At 44.5% G+C, this 17111-nt stretch overlaps 1 protein-coding gene across 23 annotated transcripts in view; it reads right to left on the bottom strand.

Annotated features, from left to right (window-relative positions):
* Positions 1–17111, bottom strand: part of KALRN (kalirin RhoGEF kinase) — a 647217-nt gene that overhangs the window by 108300 nt on the left and 521806 nt on the right. For 7 of the 23 annotated variants that reach the window (XM_025875469.2, XM_025875477.2, XM_025875482.2 and 4 more), the window contains exon 1: positions 9722–9973. The exons of the other annotated variants lie outside the window; for them this stretch is intronic. In XM_025875469.2, the coding sequence (XP_025731254.1) occupies positions 9722–9806 (85 nt within the window). In that variant the 5' untranslated portion in view covers positions 9807–9973. Of the gene's footprint in view, positions 1–9721; positions 9974–17111 lie in introns of those variants that run through there. 23 annotated transcript variants of the gene reach the window in all.

The following is a 17111-nucleotide window of genomic DNA, read 5'->3' as shown; positions in this document are numbered from 1 at the left end:
ATCTTTCCTCTTATTGTCTTCAGCAACTATTCCCCCCTCCCATTTTTTTTTTGGTTATTATTTACTGTTTCATATTTATGGAGCAGCTCCCAAGTTGGATGGCAAGATCTTCAAGGGGGTGAAAATATTTTAAATTCTCTACTGTTGCTAGTCCAATACCTGCCACACATGGTATTCAAGTATTTGGAGGTTGATACAAGAAATGCTCAGCTCAGTTTCCCATATGATGAAGGAGCTAATGAAATCATTTGAATGTGATAGTTGGCACAGTTCCATGGAGACTATATACTTGCTAATGCTAACAATAATCTAACAGTTACCTAGAACTTACCATGTGCCAGTTCTAAGCGGTTTACTTGATCTAGTAATCAATCTAGTATCAACCCATCTAAGCCTCGTAGAAATCCCAAGACTAGATTCCTTGATCATCTCCATTTTCCAGATGAGGAAAATGAACCAGAGTTTACATAACTTGTACAAGATCACACAGATAAAGTAGCAGGGCTGGGATTCAAACTCATTTTGGCTCCAGAGTCCAAGCTCTTAATCATTATGATATATGGCCTCTCAATCCAGCATAAACACAAATATATATTTGTTACAACTTGCATATCAGTATGTAGCCTATGAATCAAAGGCTCTCGGCCAGGGTGTTTCCTTATATAAAAAGAATTAAGTTAATTCAGAAAATGTAAACAGAAGCAAACAACAGGAGAGACATGAAATTCCTTGGTCTCAGAGAATGTTTCTCATAAATCCTCTTAAAACAAAGAACAGTACACTCTTCCTTTCAAAGGGTGTGAAGCAGAGGGTTTAAGTGGCAACAAGTAAGTTGTGAAATTCTGGATATTCTTTGATTCAGGAACTCCATTTCTAGGGATTTATCCTAAGGAAGTAACGATGGGCATGCCAAGACTTAACTCTAAGACTATAAGCAATATTATAAGTATTGCTTATAATAGCCAAAATTAGAAGCAACCAAAAATAGAGAGATTGAAAATTGAAAAAAAAAACCCTATTTATGCATGGTAAAATTGTGCATCTGGTGGTATGCTTGATAAACCAGCTCTTTGAATAAAACAAAAAAACCTTGATTTGTGGTATCTGGCTGATCTCAAGCTACCAATGGTTTATCAATCCACTCTCAAAACCCTGAATATTTAATAATCCCAACCTGAGCAGAGCTGGCTCCAGCATTTCACTGAAGGCATACAGAAAAACGTCATAGAAGTTGTTCAATACGTAATATGAAGAAAGTTTATAACACTATTATGTCATATTTCTGAACAAAAAAATACATACATGGGAAAAAAGGTTAAAAAGATTATTCAAAATGTCACTATGGTTATCTCTAGGTAATGAAATTTTATTTTCATTTATTTGTATTTCTAAATGCTTTCCCAACATTTATATATGATTTTTCTAGGGAAAAAAATAATCAAGGCTCTCTTTCCCAGTTACAATAATTTTTAAATACACTATTTTCAAAGGTATGTCTCAAATAAATAAATAAAAGAAAAATCCCTAGGTCTGCTCAGTGAAAGCAACTGCATGATCCGTCAGAAGTCGAGGAATGAAAAGATTCCTAACACCACATAAGAAGAGAAAGGTGAGTGGGAAAAAATATGCCCTCGCCACAGTGCATACTGATCTCCTGAGGAATAAATCACACGTCTCTGGTGGGGTAAACCATACATCCTGAGGGAAGGAAAGGGGGATGTGGGGAGTGGACATAGGTAAGCCCCAGGACAAAGATCAGTTCTCTGTAGAATCTGGCTCTAGAAAGATCTATTTCTTCACCCAAGGCTCGTCCTCATGGCCTTTTCACTAAATTCTAAACCATTATATTAAATCAATACTAACACTTGTCGAGTTCAAGTCTTGTCTCCAGTGAAACACTTTGCAGCCATTAAAAATATACTGGAGGGGCGCCTGGGTGGCTCAGTTGATTGAGCTTCCGACTCTTGGTTTTGACTTAGGTCATGATCTCAAGGTCCTGAGATGGAGTTCCGAGTCAGGTTATGCACTGAGCATGGAGTCCGACTGCCCCTCTCCCTCCCCCGCTGCCCCCCCCCCGCTAAAATAAGTCATTAAATAAAAAATCTAAAACACACACACACACACTCTGGAAATGCCTCTACCTGGGAAGATGTTCAAAAGAATAAGTGAAATCAGATTATAAAGCAAAATGTAAAATATGAGCCCATTTATTAAGGGGGTAAACATATAGAAAAGGACATATGAAGTAGTTAAGTAGTTGTTTCGAGGTGGTTAGGGTTATGCTATAAAAGTTACACTTTCACAGTCTTTTTGTTTGCCTAACTTTTGATTTTTTTCTGTAGTGAGCACAGTTACCTTTAAGAGTAATGAGGAAAACAAAATAAAAGCAAAGGAGTCTTAAACAGGAAGAAGGATGCCACAATTTCCCTTATTGGACCCTGGGGGGCTGTAAAGCTCATGGAAAATGTAGGGGATTCCTAACTCCTACCCGTCTGACAAGTGAAAGTGAGTCATGCAGGGATCTCCCCACTTCTCAAAGCAAGAATCCCCAGGGAAGCAGGATGTCTTCTGTTATAGAAAGCTTTTGCTGGAGCTGGGGGAAGGGGCGGGTAGGTAGGTCAGGGAAAGTTGAAGAGAGGAAAGAAAAAGAGCAAACAAAGAAACCAAGCCACCTGGAGGGCTTGTTAAAACAGACTGCTGGGTCTGAGTCAATGGGGCCAAGAATCTGCATTTCTAGCATGTTCCCCAGTGACCAACCTTCAAGAATTTCTGCTCTAAGTAGAGAGAGAAGAGAAAGAGGCACTGCACAGGCGTGAGACTGAGATCCAGAATTTGTGCAGTATTGGGAGTGTTTGCAATTCTTTTTTATTTTTTTTAAGATTTAGTTATTTAGAGAGAGAGAGAGAGAACGCGAGCACGTGCATGGGGAGGTGGGGGCACGGAGGGGCAGAGGGAGAGAATCTCAAGCAGACCTCCCACTGAGCACGGATGCTCCACACTAGGCTCCACATGGGGCTCAATCTTACCACCCTGAGATTATGACCTGAGCCGAAATCAAAAGTCGAATGCTTGACTGACTGAGCCACCCAGGAGCCCCTGCAATTCTTTTTAACAGTGAGGCTTGGTTCCCCTTTGAAAAGATGCAAAATTATCCCTTTCTCCATTGGAGCAATATGGAGGTTCTAACAGCGGGAGGGCAGAAATTGGGAATGTCCCGAGAGCCTGTTACACCCAGGTGCTGTAAGGGAACACACACACACACACACACACACACACACACACACACACACACACACGATCCTGCCCCCAAGGAAAGCAGATACCTGGCAACAGAAATGTTTTGTGAGGTACTGTTTCAATCTAGCAGTAGAAGGGGTTTCCCTTCCTTTCAACATGACAGTTCCCTCACTGTGGTCACCGGGAAATGGAGAAAAAATGTGGAACAACCTGTTCTGTAACTCTGATCTTTGCTCTTTTGCCTGCCTGAAGCCAACCTGGCAGCCTTCTTGCTATCTCCCAGGTGTGACCAGGGCTCCCCTCCTTCCAGGAGCTTTAACACAGAAGGCTGCTGGTCAATCAGGAACGATATCCTCCATTAGTCACTGAACACACCCGATGGGGAGCCAAGCTGCCCATGTTCCCTATCTACAAGGAATACCAAGATACTGGCCAAACCTCAGAACCTTGGAGGCTGCTGTGGGCAGCAGGTGGTGATTTTTATCTAGACAAAAACAGCCCAAAGAAGACCAGCAAAGCTTTGCATATGATGAATATGCAATAAATGTTGGCTGAAGTGAATAGAAAAATGTGTATCATTAGATCGTTAGCCAAAATCAAAGGGCAGCCAAGAAGAACTGGTGTGTTTTTATAAAAGGTAGGTTCTCAGGATCTGAACCTTAATACTGGTGCAGTTATGCTTCAATTCTTGTACCTTGTGTTTTCCCCCAGAGAAGAATAACTCAGGGATGCTTAGGATTCTTGCCAGTATCTTTTTTGGAATGCCCTTTCATGCAACACACACAGATTGTAATACTAGGAGTGTTATGTGTTTCTTTTTAAAATTGGTTTAATAAAAAGAAGGAAATCCCTATCATACTTCTAGATCACAAACTTTCTCCCCCCCCACCCAGTGACGATGCCACAGAATTGAGGCGCAGTTGACAATGGTTTGAACCAAGACCATTAAATTGTGTAGGAATGTAGATTTACAGTATTACCACCCAGAGGACCCCCAGATATTTAGGTGGGAGTTCCCTGAGGATACAGTCTGTATCTAGTATTACAGTTACTATTACCATTAGTAGCTACCTTTTTTTTTTAAAGGACCTTATATGCCTGGTGCTCTGCTAAGCCCTTTACATATATCATCTTAACTAATCTTCACAACAGCCAAGCGGGAGCAGCACCATTACAATTCCCATCCCCCAGGACCTAATGCGGGGCTGGCAGGCAGTCAGCACATAAACATTTGTCAAACGAATTAAAACACTGTGTGTTACGTAAAAGCCAGTGACCACGTTCAAAGATAAAATGATAGGAATGCATTTCATTGGTTCATTTCCACCTGAAAGGGTACATTTCAAGAAAAGGGATAAGAAAAAAAGAAAAGTGGGAGGGGGAGGGACCTTCTGAGTTCACTTGAGCCCAAGGGGAAAATGTGAACAGACATTTATTAAGAACACGTGCACAAGCTGCTCTGGGACAGACAGAGATGTGATAGTCTTCACCTTCCAAGGTCTTGGGACAGAAGAGCACTTCAAAGCAGACCAGGTAGGTCCAGTTCCAAATGGCTCCAGGCAATGCAGTCTCCCCCCCCCCCCCCCCCCCCCCCCCCCCCAAGCTACAGATAATCGACAGTCAAACACCTAAATTCAAGTCTGGGGATCGCCTCTACCCTTCTCAGTTGGATCGACCTCGTCTGTGCCCATAGTAGGAGAAACCACATGCTCATGAAGACAATAATGGCATTGAGAAAAGAGCACAGGAAAAGGGCTCTAGTTCTGACCTGCTACTAAGTGGCTCTATCTCAGTTTCCTCCTCTATAGAAGAAGATCTGTTAAATGATCTCTAACTTTCCATGATTTAGCCCCTTCTGTTCAAGAAGCCCTCTCTTGGGTTTCAGATGCATGCTTTTTCTAGGGCCCTCCTTCAGGAAAAGTCTGGGTTTGGTCTGAACGAGAGGGCAGGCCATGCGGCCACTCCCTCACTTAAAGAGGAGCAGCACTTCGAAGGATGAGGAATATCTTCAGGGCAGAAGAGACCAGCATCAAGATTCTCAGGGGGAACTGTCACGAAGAAGGAGAATATCAATAACACCTCTCCAGTGTAAGGTATGACTATAATAGGGGGCTTGGAAGTGAATCCCCAATGTTCACTTTTATTTCTTAACTTAAAATCATTTTGCATAAAAATACGGAGTCTGAATTTTTACCTTTTCATCCCACGTTAGGACTTAAGAACCTGTAGCACGTGGAACCATGGGCGTGATGCCTACAGCATTATTGGTGATTGTGGGACCGACAGCCGTACCAGAGGAGGGATATTCGGCTTCCGTTTCCAATTTCCACCTCATCCCACCAAACCCATACACTCCTACTTCTACAAGGGACATACAACTGGCAGTCAGTACTGTTATCCAGGTAATAACTGATATCCTTCTTGCTACTCCCTAGTCAGAGAATCAGATAGGGGAAAGGAAACAGGATTTGGGTTGGGGACAGTCAAGTGTATGTGGTAATTCTCCCCATGTTAGGGTATCTCCCCAGGAGGCAGAAAAACCAAGAGATACACTGGAAAAACATACATGCTAAATGGGTGATTCCATTTTCCTTCTGATACAGGCAGGTCCCGGAAGATGAAGAAATAAAAGAGTATGTGCATTAAGGTCCCAAGGATTTTGTGCCTTGAGCGGTGAATTAAGTCACTAATCGTAAATGTCACAAGGGCTTCTCTGTGAGGTTACTTACCAGCACCTTTCTAAAGGAACTTGATGTCATGCTTTCACACATTAAATTCAGTTTATAAAATAAGCTGTATTCATTTATAGGCCAAAGAAGAGACATTCACATCAAGTCATGAGGTCCCTGCGTAGTGATTCTGGGATAAGGTAGGGGGAAAAGAGAGCTTGCAGAATGAAGATGACTTGGGATGCCCTGTGAAGCCCCATGGCCCTTACCCAGGCCCCAGGAAGTCAGAGTCAGGCTGGAACCCAACTGCCCTTGTGGTGACAAAGCCATGGGAATGTGATCCCAGCACCTCCCCTCTCCGCTGATTCAGTCCGGTTAAGTCACCGCTCCTTCCTCTCTTTACCTCTGAGAGACTCAGACGCCTGAACCGGGCACTTGCAGCGCAAATGGGGACACACAGGGCATATAGGCTTGAGATGCAGGGACAGTGATACAGTAATAAACAAATATAAGTAAACCCTGTGCACACTGTGGAGAAGCAGAGGAGGACAGTGATCAGGAAGGGTTTCCAAGAAGGGATTTTGGTCCACATACCCGGAGTTAATTACAAGTGAGTCCTAGAAAATTAAAAGCTCTAACACTGGCTTCTACCTAGCAAGGTCAGAAAAATGTCTGGGCTCCATGATCTTAGAAGTCACGAATTCCAGTCTGTAATACATAACTTAGCAACCTCCTGGTGATTTCAACTCCTTTTGGTCTCTGAAACAAGGTGCTTTTTAAAAATTTAAGATAACTGAAGAATCCAGAGCTGACCCACTTCTTCAGCCTTAAAGGAAAGTCTAAGTAGCCAGAGCAATCCTGAAACTTCCCACAAAGTGTGACATCAATGATTAATCAGCCTTCAGCCGCACACATGCTATTAGCTCACGTTTGGCCCTTTCTCACTTCCAAAAAGGCAGTTATAAATGTATTTGCTGTCTTTCTTCCTTTTCACCTCGTCTGTATTTCCATCTACCCCTGGTTTTCACTTTTCCTGCCCTTCAACCCCAATTTCGGGGGAGGGAAGAAAGATCACCTTGCACCAAACCCCTTGAACGTCCTCATACTCAATAGAACCAAAAACCGAGAGACGATAAGATAGTTGCTTTCCTCACTTCTCCAAATCAAAAGACAGGCTCAGCTAATCTCACCCACGTTTTCCTCAAATATGATATTTAAAGACCACGCAGGTACATCACTAAAACCTTGACTCTTAACCTCGTGCTAACAATCACAACCACTTAGGATTCACCAGAGAAAGTCCAGGATGCCTCACTTAGCTTTGGGTTGGTCAGAAAGAGCCAGAACATTCCACGTCCTGTTTTCCTCAGACTCCAGAAGGACTTTTCTTAGATTTTCCTCTGTCCTTGGAATTCTGAGTGACCGGAAGCCAGTTGGGAAAGGTTCCCTTGACTTGGGAACCATAGTGGTGGGTTCTGACCCACTAGCTTCAGAGTGCAGCTCCTGGAGCAGTAGGAGAGCGACGTTCTCTCAGGAGGAGAGAGAGAGAGGGGCCAAATAGCCAGCTGCCTCTCAACTATATTAGGTCTGTACAACCAGAGTAACTGGTTCAACTGAAAAGAGGCCGGCAGTCCCAGGCGGTGCTGCCCTCCATGCCAGCCAGCCTCTCAGACTTCCTGAGCCCTTCTCCGGGTGGCAAGAGGCACGTTTCTGGGGCTCTGGGCAAGGTGCTCAAACTCAGTGCAAGACCTTATCTTTGCAATCTGCTTCCGAAAAGAATTGATGCCTCCAGTCTGGGTGGAGACTTGGATCTCTCTTTTCTGTTAGAGCAGACCTAGAGAGCCTCGGGGTGGTGCCCCATACCTCATACACGATCGTGATCGCCCTGCCCAGCTGAGGCCAAGAGTTCTTTAAAGGGTGGCTAACTCACTGCCCGCCATCCTCCTCAGATTTGAGCCCCAGGTTGCCATCTTCACATCTCAGATCTGGGAAAGAGTATGGAGGAAAGCAGGAGAAGGTGACTAGGCACCCACCTCTCCTTCCCCTTTAAAGTAGCTTTCATTGCTTGGGTCTTTTGCTTCCCTCAATCTTCAGCTGAGGGTCATTGGTCTCCTGCTCTGGCTCCAGCTTCTGCAACACCCCCTTTCCTCCCACAACCCCTCTGCAAGCCACAGAGCCTGCAGCCACCACTTTCCTAGTCCTGCAGGCTGGAGGCAGCTCCCCCTCACCCCCCACCTCCTGGGCCCCCGGAGCGGGAGGGGCAGCCGGGGCCATACACAAAGCCAAGGGTTGAGAGACCCCAGGAGAATTCCTCTGCAGGCAAATTGGGGCTGCCACACATCTGGATTCAAGCAGGCCGCTGCAGGGGCTTTAGAAAAAGCTCTGCCCAAGACCCCGAATTCTGCCTTTTGACAGGAAATGGGCTCCCAAGAAATCGTGCTCGGAAACCCTTCAGCCCTCAGAGTAATCCCACCCACTCAGATTCCCTTTGGCCATTTCCTGCTTCCTCTCCCTTTTATGTCCCCTTCCTTCCAATTCCCAGCCTTTGGTTTTCAATGTTGCTGAACTAGGCTGAATTCTGGTGAGGGTCCCTGGCCCTCTACGATTCCTTCTCCATCCGAATTCTGGCTTTTGGAGCCGGCTACCACAAAGTTGCAGGCTGTTCTAATTAAACACAGAGATCGAAAGACTAATGCTGGCATTATGAACTGTAATGACTTGAGAAAAGGTCCTTCAAGTTTCATTAGTTGTTGTAGCCTTCTATCAGCTCAGGATGAAGAATGCGTCAGGGCTCTGCTCTGCGTGTGGTGTAGATGATGATGATGAAGGGTACTTGGGTAAGGTTATTTGTCAGGAACTCGGAGAGGAAGCTCCATCGGGACCTTGGTAGATGAGGAAGAGGACGGAGACTAGGGCATTGTCAAGGGGGTGGTCCAAGAGGTAAGATTTAAAAAGGGTGAATGTCAAGTGAGAGGCTACGTTCTCACTTCTAACCACACAGAAACAAAACCTCTCCTCCCCCACCCTCCAAGCTCAAATGTTAAAGCCATAGGAACGCTTTAGGAACATATGGGCACTCTGCCTAGGAAGGGCCCCATTTCTTTTTCAGGAGAGGTTCCACAATTAATAACCTTCTCTCTGTGGCCGTTCTCACCATCTTGTTTTGCAGGCTGATTTTGGGGAAATTAGTTGCTTCCTGCAATCTCAATAACATTAAAATTAGGAGAATAATTAAATACAGCCCTAATTGGGTACATAAAGAGTTCTTGGTTAATTAATGAGCCAAGCTCCCGCCCAGAGCTGCAAACCCAGCTAGCCTGCAAAAAGCCCAGGCAGAGAAAAACCCGCTCCAGTCCCCGAAGAAGATTGTCACTTGGCAAAAATAGTTCCTAGTGTAGAGACATGTGTCAAACACATTCCTATAGCTAAGAGTCACTCCTTAATCCCTCAGCTGAGATCCATATGTAAATGAGAGCAGGGTAGTGCGAGTCGGCCACTACAGGGACACAAAGCTGCGGGGAGGGGGGCGGCGGCCCCCCTGCACATCCCCCCATCCCCCTCCGCAGGCTGGCGTCCTGACATCCAAAGTCGCTGACAAGTATGTAACTGAGATGCCAAACTGCAGCTCAGCATCCAAGTCAGAAGCTCCCCGCGAGCGAGCCCGCTTTCTGCTAGGGACACTGACGCGAACGCGGGGCCCAGCGACCCCCCTCGGCCGCTCTCCCACCCCATCCCCCAACCGCCCCCACCCCTCCCTCGTACCCCGCCGGCCCAGGCGTTGCTAGAAGAAGTCGCGAACGCGCACAGCCACTCACCTCTGCACGGGAGGCAACAGCAGCACTTCGCGAAGAGCCACCCCAAAGAGGGACCTCGGGTGTAAGCCCGGTCGCCGCCCTTCATGCTGCCGCCTGGCCCCGGAGCTCCGGCATGGCCCGGGCCGCCAACAGCCGGTGGGAGCGCGGCGGGCAGGAAACTTCAGCGCCGCGGCCGCGAGCCAGTCCCCTCCCTCCTCCCGGCCGGCCCGCCGTCCAGTCCCCGCCGCGCGGCCGCCGCTCTTTCTGGGAGCCCGAGCCACTTTGGGGAAGAGGGGCGGGGTGCCGGCGGGGAGGGAGGGCCTCAGGGGGCGGAGTTCCAAAGTCCAGCTGTGGGCCGGAGTCCCCGCCAGCGGCCGGGATGTGGACGCAGGGGGAGCGCCGGGGGCCGGGTTTGGGGTACGCACAGCCTCCGGCACACAACAGGTGCTTGTCCTTGTGTGCAGCTTCCCCTCCTCAGCGTTGGCTTAGCAAACACACCACCAGAGGAGGCCAAAGAGGTGGGAGAGGAGCAGATTTAGAAGGTTCAAGACTCAATAATGCTTTTTCTCTGTAACAGATGCCCCCCCCCACCCCCCAGTCTTGGAACATGGACCGCTTCCTCTGCATTGAAAACACCTTCACTTAACTCTTTTCTTTCCCTCCTTTTACTACTTAATGCTAATAATGATAATAGCGCCTGAGTTTTTTTATAGGCTCCTGGCCTATAATGATGGTGTGCAAAAGCACTCTGGATTTGAAATCATAAGACCAAAATTCAAAGCTGTTTTGCTGCCTACTAACTGACCTCAGGCAAGTCACTTCACTTTTTTGATCGTCAAATTCCTCATTGAAAAAGTAAATAAATAAAAGAAGGAGAAAGGATTGTTATGTTAACAATTGGATTGTTAAAACAGGATTGCTAATAGAAGTTTAAAAGACATATGCATGTAAGTACCTGTTAGAGAGACATTTAGTAGTTCCAGTTGGGTGAATGCCTACAGAGAAACTCCAAACATCTTACTTATGGTGGAGGAAGACTTCATTTACCAGCTCCCCAACCACACTCCGTGGGTCTATCATTCCTTTCCTTATATCCCTAAGCTTTTCTTTTAAAACTATTTTTCATATTTCAAGGACACACTCACATCCCTCACTCGCACCATGAAGCCCACCTGCATCACATCCACTGGACCTTCCTATGAACCACTGTATTTATCACTCATAGGTCATCTCTCCCATTTTTTTGTGCTCCAATTTGGGAAAAAAAGGGTTTCTGGAACCATACCACACACATAAAGTAGAGAAGGCCCATTGATCAGAAAAAAGGGAAGTTTGTGAGAGGATTAAAAAAAAAAAAACAGAAGTTGATCACTCAGATAACCAATTCCCACCTACAATAAAGACAGCCAGGGGCCAAGCCTTTTAGGAGTTACCACGCTTTGGGGTTTCCTTTCTCAATTTGAACCATGTTTAGATCTAGGTGTTGCAGCACCTGCCACATGGTTGGAACACAGTAGATACTCAGGAGATAACAGCAGCACAACTTAATGAATAACACTAGCTAACATGTATTGAGCATTTATTTGTGCCAAGCAGTTTCCTAATTGCTTTCTATACATTGACTCATTTATGCATACACACACACACACACACACAGACACGCACACAAAACCCTTAAAAGGTAGGCTCCTCTTTTGTAACTGAGGAAACTGAATGAATGAACCATGATGAGGCTTTGATGGTTTAAGTCTAAAGAGAAATTCTAAAAACATCCCCCCCAGAGGAACAGTAGAACCCAGAATCAAAATCCCACTTCTAGTCCTGCCACTGCCATTTCCCTGATAGCCTCTCCTGGCAAGGATTATATGAGAATCTCATTGTTGAGTAGGAAATGTGCCCCTGGTGCTCCACACACAAAATAGAGAAATAAAAGTTCAAATTGCTCATGCGGCCTGCACTCCAGATTTCTGATTTACTGATCATCCTGACTATGGTCAGTCTCATCCTGTAGGCCTGAATGAATTCAGGATTATAGTTATCCTGGGTTCCAGTTCTGACCTGTGGCAACCTATACATACTGTTGTCTAGTTCTCTCTTCCATATCACCAAAGACAAAAGCCATTTTGTTGTCCTTGCCAGCCCAGAGCAGAAAATTGGCTAGGACCTCAGCCCTTCTAAAAGTGAGCTTTATTTGCTTGCGATCCCCTGCATGGGGGCTATGATACAGGAGTCTATATTTGGTCTAGCCACCTAGTCCACCACTCTGGATAGTTTTGGGTCATTCTGACAGAAGTTGAAAGATGTTTCAAAATTGCTTGGTAACCACTTACTTTTTCACTTAAGTCTTCCGTCTGGGCCTTTGTGTTCAGGTAACACTGATCACTTTTCTGTCATAATCCTTTGCAAGAGGCTGATGACATCAGCTTGCAGAAACTAGCTTGAGTTAGATGTTTGTGGAAGACCTAGCCCTTACTTCAGAAATCAGGGTATGAGTAGACCCTAAAGTAGTCTTAGTCTCTCTGAAAAGAATCCATCAGGCATGTGTCCACAGGTCCTTATAACTTGAGAATCCATCCTCCTCTCAAAGGCATAAAACCATTAGGACCACCTACCCATCTTAAGTTGAGAGGGTCAACACATTTTGGCCATCCTGGAGATGCACTCAGGGTTGGGCACCAATAACTCAGAGTCCCATTGCCATCCTCATGTGCCTTCCAGAATGAGACCAGTGACATCTACAATCCAACAAGGAAGTCTTGAACACCACTGGGACATTGACCAGTTGCAGACTTATTCTATATTCAGCAAATACTTATTGAATGCCTACTATGTGCCAGGTTCTGTTCTAGGTACTAGGTCTACATTGGTAAAAAAAAAAAAAACAATCCCCCAGCCCTTGGGGAGCTAGCTGCTAAGACAGACGCATCATGAATGTGAAAGAAAAGGGAATCAACATCAGATATGTGACCAGGTTTTGAGTTGAGGGATTTAAGAAAATAGATGCCTGATTCTTCTAACCTGTATCTAGGTGTTTTATGGTAATATCCTCAGGACAATCTAAAGGGTAGGGTAGGGCAATGGTTATTGAACACTGGTGCTTATAGAATCATAAGAGAAGCTTTAAAAAAATCTAGGCATTCATGTATGAAAAACTCACAGCTAATATCATATTCAGTGGTAGAAAATCTGAGAGCTTTCCCTCTAAGATCAGGAACAAGACACGGATGTCCACTCTCATCATTTTTATTCAACATAGTACTGGAAAGTTCTGGCCATAGCAATCAGAGAACAAAAAGAAATAAAAGGCATCCAAATTGGTAAAGAAGAAGAAAAACTTTCACTATTTGTGGATGACAGGATACTATATGTAGAAAACCCTAAAGACCCCACCAAGAAACGATTAGAACTGATAAATGAAATTTCGTAAGGTTTCAGCATACAAAATCAATATACAGAAATCTGTTGCATTTCTACTAATAATGAAGTAGCTGAAAGAGAATTAAGAAAATAGTCCCATTAACAATCGTTCCAAAAATAATAAAATATCAAGGAATAAACTTAGCCAACGAGGTAAAAGATCTGTACTCTGAAAACTATAAAACACTGATAAAAGAAACTGAAGATAACACAAACAAATGGAAAGATATTCCATGCTCATGGATTGGGAGAACAAATATTTTTTTAAAAGATTTTATTTATTTATTTGAGAGAGAATGAGAGATAGAGAGCACGAGAGAGAAGAGGGTCAGAGGGAGAAGCAGACTCCCTGCTGAGCAGGGAGCCCGATGTGGGACTTGATTCCGGGACTCCAGGATCATGACCTGAGCCGAAGGCCGTGAGAACAAATATTTTTTAAAATGTCCATACTATCCAAAGCAACCCACAGATTTAATGTAACCCCTGTCAAAATACCAGCAGCATTTTCCACAGAACTAGAACTAATAATCCTAAAATTTGTATGGAACTACAAAAGACCATGAATAGCCAAAGCAACCTTGAAAAAGAAGAACAAAGTTGGAGGTATCATAAACCCAGATTTCAAGATATACTACACAGCTGTAGTGATCAAAACAATATGGTACTGGCACAAATATAGACACATAGATCAATGGAACAGAACAGAAGCCCAGAAATAAACCCATGATTATATGGTCAATAAATCTTCAACAAAATAGGCAAGAATATGCAATGGGAAAAGGTCTCTTCAACAATGATGCTGGGAAAATTGGACAGCTACATGCAAAAGAATAAAACCGAACCACTTGTTTTACACCATACATGAAAATAAACTCAAAGACCTAAATGTAAGACCTGAAACCAAGCAAATCCTAGATGAGAACACAGGCAGTAATTTCTTTGACATTGGCTGTAGCTATATTTTTCTAGATATGTCTCCTGAGACAAAGGAAATCAAAGCAAATATATATTGGGAATACATCAAAATAAAAAGCTTCTGCACAGCAAAGGAAATAGTCAAAAAACAAAGACAACCTACTAAATGGGAGAAGATATTTGCAAATGATATAGCTGATAAGGGGTCAGTATCCAAAATACATAAAGAACTTATGTTCTTGAGGATTAAGGGGACACCAAAAAACCCCACAAATAATCCAATTAAAAAATGGGCAGAAGACATGAACAGAAATTTCTCCAAAGAAGACATACAGATGGCCAACAGACATGTGAAAAGATGCTCAACATCACTCATTATCAGGGAAAAGCAAATCGAAACTACAATGAGATATCACCTCACACTTGTGAGAATGGCTAGAATAAAAAACACAAGAAACAACAGGTGTTGGCAAGGATGTGGAGAAAAAGGAACCCTTGTGCACTGTTGGTGGAAATACAAACTGGTGCAGCCACTGTGGAAAACCATATGGAGTTTCCTCAAAAAATTAGAAATAGAATTATGATATGAACCAGTAATTCCACTAATGGGTATCTACCCAAAGAATACAAAAACACTAATTCAAGAAGATATATGCATCCCGAAGTTTACTGCAGCATTATTTCCAATGGCCAAATTATGGAAGCAGCCCAAGTGTCCATCAAGAGATGAATGGATAAAGATGTGGCATATATATATATATATATGAGAGAGAGAGAGAGAGAGAGAGAGAGAGAGAAAGAGACAACGGAATATTACCCAGCCATAAAAAGAATGATATTATGCCATTTGCAACAACCTGGACTGACCTAGATGGTATTATGTTAAGTGAAATAAGTCATTCAGAGAAAGACAAGTATCATATGATTTCATTCTACCAGAGGGGAGATGGGGGCATGGGTGAAATAGGTGATGGGGATTAGAGAGTACACTCATGATGCACACTAAGGAATGCACAGAATTGTTGAACGGCTATACTGTACACCTGAAACTAATATAACACTATGTTAATTTTACTGGAATTAAGATAAAATAATTCTAGGCATTAGATTTGTTGCTGTTGTTGTTCCTAAGGCTCCACAGGTGATTCCAGAGTGGAACTAAGTTTAAGAATTGATGCCTAGGTCTTCCTCCTCCAATCCCCTGGAGATTCAGATTAATTCACTCTGGGTGCATCTCGACTTCAGTAGTTTTAAAAATTCCCCAGGTATTTGTACCATGTAGCATAATTCGGGAACCAGTAGTGTAATGTCATGGTTTGCAGACTTGAGTGTGTATCAGAATTACCTGGAGGGTGAATTAAAGCACAGATTATTGGGCTCTATTTCCATCCAGAGTTTCTGATTCAGTAGGACTGGGGTGGGGCCTGAGGATTTGCATTCCTATAGGTTACCGGTTACCTGGGAATGCTGATGTTGGTACAGGGGCCACACTTTGAGAACCACTAATGTAGAGAATTTTCCCCATGTGTTTGCAATCTATGCCCCTTCTTTTTGTAATAGTATCTTGGTTTTTCTTTGAGCAAGCAGCTCTCCTCCATTCTCAGACCATGTTTTTGGGTATTCCTGACATCCTTCCCTGTCCACCCTCCACTCCAAGGATGGGTCCATGACCTGGGCTCAGCCAGCCAGTCAGTCAGTCACAGGGACTGATTCAAATTTCACACATGACCCAATTTTAGCCAAGAAGCATAAACCATGAGAGCTTAGCAAGAAGTCCTGGGATGGCAGCAATCTCTTCCCACAAGATTTCTATGTTGGTGGAATTTCTAAGTCAGCCTGAAGCAGCTGGAGACCATCTGGCCATAAGCACATAGGAAGAAGCTGCCTGAGAATAAAGTCAACATGGAGGAAAGAGATAAGAGAGCCAGAGCCAGAGACAGAGATGAGAGACAAAGAGAGACAGAAAAACAGACAAGTTGGGGGAGAGGTCTGATGATATTATCTGAATAACTAGATACGCTTTTTTTCCCCAAAGGCTTACTGCACCCTGGACTACACACACCCAGATAAACTCCTTTTTGCATAAGGCAACTGAATGTCTAATTTCAGGGTTTCGAACACCTACCCATCCATTCCCAAAGTTCAGGCTAAGAATCCCTGAGCTATAGCATATACCTTTAGAGTGTTCTTAGTTTCCAAACAGATGGCTGAGCCTCATTCTTACTTGGCAGACTTTGTCTTAGTGAGGCCTCCTCCAAAGTCCATTTTGCACAAATTAGGCTTTCTATCCACTTGTGTGTCCACTTTATGTCTCATCTGCATTCCGCACCACAGTGAACCCCAAAGAATTCCCACTGGTCTCAGCCTGCAGACCTCCTGGGCCTGGTATACCATAATGCGGGGCCTGGGACCAGGAACTAAAGGGACTGCCCTCTCCTCCATATCAGCCACAGGCTTCAGTAACACTGGACGGTGACCTCAGGCATATGCCCTCTCCACCGACAGACATATGTCCAATTTTGTCCTTTAGGCTTCTTCTCTTCAGATTTACAGGCACAGAGTTTTTCAAAATCACTTCACTTTAGTGTGAGCTCAGCCCAGAGACGTTGTCCCACCTCAGGTCAAGTAGAGCGCACACCTTCTACAGACCATGCCTGTCTAGGCTCCGTCTGGGCTGCAGACATGGCCCCCGGTGAATGTGGAGACAGGCCCTGCTTTCCTCCTGCCCCCTGGCCAGTCCAGTCCTGTGACTGCCTTTTCCTACTCTAGCAGGGACTCTCACTTCTAGCGCCCACTTCCAGATTCTGATCCAGATTCAGATCTACGGGAGATTTCAGCATCAAGTCAGGGCTAAGAACCAGTGACCTTGGGGCTCATGGTCACCTACACCCTGGGATTACTTCCTGCATGGTTGATGCAGAGTTTAGAGACACCGGCACTTGGATGTTTTGAATTCCTCAAGCTCTGACAACTAGCCCCTTCATTCATTCTTCCGCTGCCTGTTATTCTCTCCAGGGGCTAATTGCAGGTCCCTTAATCCTCATCTTCCCGGTGTGGACTTCTGACCTCTGCACTGCCT

The sequence above is a fragment of the Callorhinus ursinus genome, unplaced genomic scaffold (genome assembly GCF_003265705.2).
Source record: "Callorhinus ursinus isolate GAN/ISIS: 27379988/994484 unplaced genomic scaffold, GSC_fseal_2.0 scaffold1, whole genome shotgun sequence".
Classification (NCBI taxonomy): Eukaryota; Metazoa; Chordata; class Mammalia; order Carnivora; family Otariidae; genus Callorhinus; species Callorhinus ursinus.
This window is presented reverse-complemented; position numbering and strand designations above follow the sequence as displayed.